This window comes from Triticum dicoccoides, chromosome 5A (genome assembly GCF_002162155.2).
Source record: "Triticum dicoccoides isolate Atlit2015 ecotype Zavitan chromosome 5A, WEW_v2.0, whole genome shotgun sequence".
Lineage (NCBI taxonomy): Eukaryota > Viridiplantae > Streptophyta > Magnoliopsida > Poales > Poaceae > Triticum > Triticum dicoccoides.
The window spans coordinates 639,551,765-639,558,355 of NC_041388.1; the positions used below are offsets into that span (position 1 = coordinate 639,551,765).

At 50.0% G+C, this 6,591-nt stretch overlaps 1 protein-coding gene across 1 annotated transcript; it reads right to left on the reverse strand.

Moving 5' to 3' along the window:
• Positions 1–3,750: 3,750 nt before the first annotated feature.
• On the reverse strand, positions 3,751–5,789 carry LOC119303649 (putative UDP-rhamnose:rhamnosyltransferase 1). Its single transcript, XM_037580776.1, has 2 exons — positions 5,225–5,789; positions 3,751–5,112 (listed from the first exon to the last, which is right to left on the reverse strand). The coding sequence occupies exons 1-2, from the start codon at positions 5,633–5,635 to the stop codon at positions 4,099–4,101; spliced, it is 1,425 nt and encodes a 474-aa protein (XP_037436673.1). The 5' UTR covers positions 5,636–5,789; the 3' UTR covers positions 3,751–4,098.
• Between the last annotated feature and the right edge of the window lie 802 nt (positions 5,790–6,591).

Sequence of the window (6,591 nt, forward strand, 5' to 3'; positions counted from 1 at the left end):
GAGAGAGAGGGAGGGAGAGAGAGAGGCCTTAGGATTAATAATATTCAAACATGTTTTGGTTTGTGTGAACATTGAAGCCACCGCCGACGAGGGTGAGAGAGAGGATAAGAGGCAACACAAATATGATGCCTCGCTAAAATGAAAAATATGGATCTATTGTTGTCGTCTTGAGTGATGGTTGTTACGTTAAGAGCTTGTGTTATTTTTTCTCCCGTTGCAACGCACGGGCTTTTTTGTTAGTTTTTAATAAAATACGTACGATGCCCCTTATCCTATGCACTGCCTGCTCACCACAAGTTCACATCTGTAGTATCACAATTACTATGATAAATTGATCTATGCATGCATCATACTATTATTATTATTATTGTGTTGCTGGTGTTGTAGATCCGCACACTCGCTTTGATCTGTAGTTGGATAGGGACTCGCTTAGATTGCATCTTTGATCTCCATTAACAAATTTGGAGGAGGGGCTCACTGTCGGTTGAATCATTTGTAACAACTTAGTTCCATGGGATTCAGTACCGCCGCGTGTCTTGCATGCCGGTTGGATGCTGCCTTTGTCAAACCTTTGGATCTGCGATCGTGTGCTATTGTACTTATTTTTTCATCTACTTAATTCGGTCTATTTGCCGGTAATAATTCACGATCATGTATGGGGTACCGGGCCATTTCTTGCTTTTGTTTGCAGAAATTCTGAAGTATCCATAGGAGCTCGGTGCATCGATAATTTGTTATCATAAGATAGAGAAAAGAAGTGTTACAACAGAGTTACTAATGACTGAATAACCGGATGGAGTTTATGGTTTTATTTGACGATGTTACATTAGAGCAAACAAGATGTTTGTGCTAAATCCTTATTAACGTGGAGCCATATAATGCGGATCAACACGTCCCCCAGACTGTAACTGTCGAGTCAACTAAAACTCTCATGCTATCCCGCAACAACGCATGGGAAATTATCTAGTTTCATTAATGAAGAAGAACACATTACAAAGCCTGGACTAATCAAACAAACACACAACATCACCATAATAGCACCACAACAACACCACACCGTCAAAGACCGCTAGTAGAAAACGGGCCTTTAGTCCCGGTTCTAGAGGGCCTTTAGTCTCGGTTCTCGAACCGGGACTAAAGGCTCTCCACGCGGCCGCTGTCTAGAGCTCCACCTTTAGTTCCAGTTGATAACATCAACCGGGACTAAAGGAAATTCTACTATATTTTCCTGATTTTCAAATTTCTTAATTATTTTACAATTTACCCCTCATCACTGCTCAATTTAATCTATAATCTCTATTCTCTAATCACCCCTCATCATTCCAAATCATCTAACTTCCTGACCGGTCACCCATCCTGTCACTACTCCAGCCTGAGCACGCTTAACCTCCGAGTTCTATTCCCCCTAGTTTCCAATTCTGCACTTGTTGTTTTCCTGACAATAGTAAGATGTCAATCCTATTAACCATCGGGAGTTTAGCTTGAGCATGAAGTCACATGTTTCACTGTTTGAATTTGAAACTATTATTCTAAAAAACTATAATTATTTAGTAACCCTAATATTACTTAAATAAGTAGTTTGACCATAGTTTGACCACAGTTTGACCAGATTTGACCAAAATTCAAAAAACTAAAATAATTATTTAGTAACACTAACATTCTTGAATAATTATTTAGTAACACTAATACTTCTTGAATAAGTAGTTTGACCACAGTTCGACTAGATTCAACCAAAATTCAAAAAAACTAAAATTTGAGCATAACTTTTTTTCTTTTAGAATTTGAGAATTCGAAAAATTTGCAAAACGGCCTACATCGATCAAATTTGGATGTAGATTTTCGTGCTGAACATTTTGATATATAATTTTTTCTTGACATCGTATGCAAAAATTATAGCCGTTTTATTTTTTCATAACACTTTTTTGCAAAACATGTCAAAATTTAAGTTCTTTAATTTTCCTAACTAGTAGATGTAGTAATATAACTACATCTCGAAGGATTTTTTTTGAAGTTTTTATCATTTTCTTTTTTTTTCAAAACTAAAATGGCGATATAGGGGGTAGAGTTTGAGACACGAACCCCTTTAGTCCCAGTTTGAGACACGAACCGGGACTAAAGAGCATCGTGCCCTTTAGTCCCGGTTCATGTCTCAAACCAGGGCTAAAGGTCTAATCTTGATCTCATTTGAACCGGGACTAATGCCTTTAGCCGCTCGAACCGGAACTAATGCTCACATTAGTCCCGGTTCGTAATGCAACCGGGACTAATGTGTATATTGAGCTGTGACTAAAGCCCTGTTTTCTACTAGTGGACTAGGAAATCGGCTTCACTGATCACGAAGGCTCGACAAGGGGAAGGAGGTCTTTGGCTTCCATCATCATCTAACCAAGTAAGACGGATGCCTTGAGCTTCGTCTAGATGCCATAAGACAACACCCCTTGAAGAAAGGGAGGGGTTTCATATGGGAGCAAGGTAATCCATGATGGGTGACACTCGCTAACTCGGCTTCAAATGAAACGTTGGCCCGCCCACCACATGATCGAGAATTCGGATCGCGTCTGCCGAACACCTTAACACCGGCCATAGCCTATCACCGGTCCCTCCATCCAGTAGCTAATACATCTCAAATGTATCTATATTTTTTTAAGTACTCATGCTATATTTACATCATTTATATAAACTACATCTTTTATGATTGTGAACTCTCAATGTGTATTTTCTTGATAATTTTTTAAGCCGGACATGAAAGACATTGTAACGAATTATGATTGTCAACATGCATCCACTGATGCACCACAAGAAAACGTGTTCAATTAATTTCACAGCACACAATGCACTGAGCCCTAAATTATGAGTGAATATCATAAAACTACCACTTTTCGCGTTATAGTTTCAAAAAACTACCGAAAATTTGTTTGTGACTGATACCTACCACTTTTGACGTTGGCTGTCTTAAAAAACCCAAATCGCCGAGTGCTTTGCAATTGATCACGATTATGACAGTTGGGGCCCGCTCCTAAACAAACCGTTTGTTGACTGTTTAGTTTGATCGTTAACTGACATGTGGGAGCCACATGTCAGCTTCTTTTTTCTTCTTCTCTTTCCTTCTCTCCTCTCCCCCCGTACTCTCTTTCTCTCTCTGTCTTATCTTCAACCCCGTCGGCGACCATGTCCCCTTCCCTCGCGCGCCCACCCCACCGGCGACCCGCTCCTTCCCCTCGCGCCCCCACCGCGCCGGCGACCCGCTCCCTCCCCTCGCACGCCCACCCCGCCGGACCCGCTCCCCTTCCCTCGCGCGCACACCTCGTCGGCGACCCGCTCCCCTCCCCTCGCATGCCCACCTCGCCGGCGTCCATGGAGTCCCTGAGGCCGCGAGCTCCTGGACACGGCGGTCCAGACAGCCACCCAAGGAGCCCTGGCAGCGGCAGCCACCTCCGCCGCCATCCACACCACCGTACCCCTACGCGTGGCCTGTGGATGGAGAGCCGGTGACCTCAGCCGCATGTGCGGCTCCTCCGAGCTCCTCCCTCACCCTGCTTTCTCCAACGCAGTTGCCCTCGATGACGACCATGGACGTGACGCCGGAGCAGAAGGGGTTCACCGGCGGGGTGGGGGCTGCTGGATGCGGCCACCCGCAGCACAAACAAGAGTTGGCCGTCCAGATGCTCCTGCCGCGGCCGCCTGCATCACGGACAGGACCTGGCCGACGAGATGCTCCCGCCGTGGCTGCCCACAGCCGCGGCTGCAACAGCGACGAGCACGGCAGGAGGAGCCCGATCTAGAAGACGGCCATGGCAGGGGCCTGATTGCTTTTTTGAAATATTTGCAGGGACCAAATTGCATTTATAAAATATTTACAGATACTGTCATGTGGGTCCCACATGTCAGTTAACGGTCAAACTAAACGGTCAAACAAACGGTTTGTTTAGGAGTGGGCCCCAACTGTCATAACCGCGATCAATTGCAAAGCACTCGGCGATTTGGGTTTTTTGAGACAGCCGAGACCAAAAGTTGTAGGCATCAGTCACAAACAAATTTTCAGTAGTTTTTTGGAACCATAACGCGAAAAGTGATAGTTTTATGCTATTTACTCCTAAATTATTCATCTTTGTAACGTCTCAGGTGCTCGACAACGTCGTCGATGTACCGTTCCTGCCGCTCCTGATCGGCGAGAACCTCCTGCAGCTTCTTGGCGTTGCTCGCGAGCACCTTCCCCTCGTCGTCCACCATGACGCGTCGCACCGCCGCGGCGACGCCGTCCCTGTCGAACGAGCCGTCGGTCTCGTCCCTCGCCACCTCCACGCCGACGCCCTTCTCCGCCATGGTCCGCGCGACGAGCGGCTGGTCGACGACGAACGGGAGCATCACCAGCGGGTGCCCAAACGCGAAGCTCTCCACGGTGGAGCCCCAACCGCAGTGCGTCAGGAACGCAGCCACCGCGCCATGCGCGAGCGCCTTCACCTGCGGCACCCACCCAGTCTCGACCATGCCGCGGCCACGCGTCCTTTCCTCGAACCCGTCCGGCAGCACTCCGCGGTCGTCCGCACAGGTGCGGGAGTCGGATGTGCCGCCGGGCGACCGGAGAGCCCACAGGAAGCGCACGCCGGCGAGCTCAAGCCCGAGCGCGAGCTCGTGCAGGTTCTTTAGCGTCACTGGCGCCTCACTCCCGAGCGCTACGTAGATGACAGACTTTGGGGGCTGGTCGTCGAGCCAGCGCAGCACATCCGGGCGGACACCGCCGTCGTCGCCGCCGAGGTCGGGAGAAGGCAGCAGGACCCCCGCGGGGATGGAAGGCTTCTGGAAGAGGTCGGTGAGGAGGGCGAGCATCCCGGGCTCGACCTCGTCGCAGCTGCGGTAGATGGCGAGGCGACAACGCTCGTTGATCTGCCACATGCGATGTATGTCGGGAACGCCGGACGCGTTGGGCCGGAAAGTGCCGGCGAGCCACCCGGCCTCGTGCCGACGGTATGCCACGGTGGAAGGGAAGGGATACCACGCGGGCGCAACGGTGAAGTCCTCCAACGCCGTGCGCGGGTGCGCCGTGTTCGCCCCCCGTGATCCCATAAAGGCGGCCAGGCCGGCGAGGACGATCTCGAATACTGCGCAGGGCACCTGCACTTGTCGTCGGTACACCGGAAGAAGACGGGAAATCAATCGATCAATAGAGAAAAGGTGATTCATGCATGCATTTCAGTTCGGGGGGGAAAGGTGGCAGTAACTAGACCTTGTGCTCGTCGGCGATGGGCGGGACCCAGTGGTGGCAGAAGTCATGGACGATCCAGTCGGGCCTCCGGCCAGCGGCGACGGCGTCCGCGAGGAACGCGGCGAGAGGGGCCGCGAGCCCGTCCATGGCCATCTTAAGGAGTCCGTCCTCCCCGGGCGGCACGTCGGCGGTGGACTCGGCGCCCTCCGGCAGCCCGTCGACGCGCGGCAGCGGCAGCGGCACGAAGCGGAGGCGACCTGACAGGTGCGGCGGCACGGGCGGGAGCCTGGCGAGGTTCCGCGGCGTGGAGACGAAGGCGACGGCGTGGCCGCGGGCGGCGAGGCGCCTGGAGAGGTCGAGGAACGGGAGCATGTGCCCGAACGCCAGCCACGGGAACATCACCACCTCCAGCTGCCCGCCGGCTTCCTCCATATGGACGTGAGCTGAGCTGAGCCGATCGGCAATGGAGGCTGGAGAAGAAGCAAATTAATCAAGGTGGTTGACTCTCTTCTGGTGGAGCAGCCTGAGAATGGTGATATGCGACGATCGATCCGACCGCGTGTGTATATATAATTTTACTCCGCAGAGGCGAGCTGGCGCTTCTCGTGGCGTGGCTGATATTTTAAGCTTTGAGATTGGTACGGATGTAAGCATCATTTGTGATTTGCTACCGCTAACGACCAATTGAAAGTGAGGATAATGGCCTGGCCGAATATATATACTTGGGATAATGACAACTTAGCCAAATCAGGATCATGACCTGGCCGATCAAAGTCAGAAGAGTAGAATGTATAGTTTATCTTGGGATAATGTGATTAAGGAGCCAGAAGTCATCGCCGACACAAAACTTTCAGAGAACGTGGTAGCAATTTCTCACTCAAACATCCCTTTCTGGACTTGCATCGATTGATTACTATGCATTTTGGTAACGTCTCAGCTGCTCCACAAGATGGTCAATGTGTACCGCTACCTGTCGCGCCCTGTCTTCGAGAACCTCTCACGCATGAACATGAATTGAACGAACACTACAACATGGTACTTGTATTAAAGTTAGTATAAAGTTGACTCATCTATTTTTGAACGGAGGGAGTAGAAATTTGGAGGCACTAAAAAAACGCCTTTAAAAGGTCGCCCCCAAATATGTAACAAGGTGACTGAAGAAAACACTAGAGTCAATCACGAAGGCAAAGGTCTAACATAGGCATTATGCAAAAACGCCTCCGATGCTCAGGCCTTTGAGGGCGATTTCAACGTCTCCATGCTCAAATCGAGGCATTTTCAGAAATGCCGACAAACCGTTGTGCACCGGCTGCTTAAAAAGTAGGATCCGGCTTGCCTGCTCCCTTCACATGCTCTTATCCGTGCTTCCACTTCATCCTACGGCTGTC

Coding starts and splice junctions, on each gene's coding strand:
- LOC119303649 (XM_037580776.1), bottom strand. CDS start 5,635: ATGGAGGAAGCCGGCGGGCAGCTGGAGGTGGTGATGTTCCCGTGGCTG. Junction 5,113..5,224: donor CCATCGCCGACGAGCACAAG/GTCTAGTTACTG, acceptor CGACAAGTGCAG/GTGCCCTGCGCAGTATTCGA.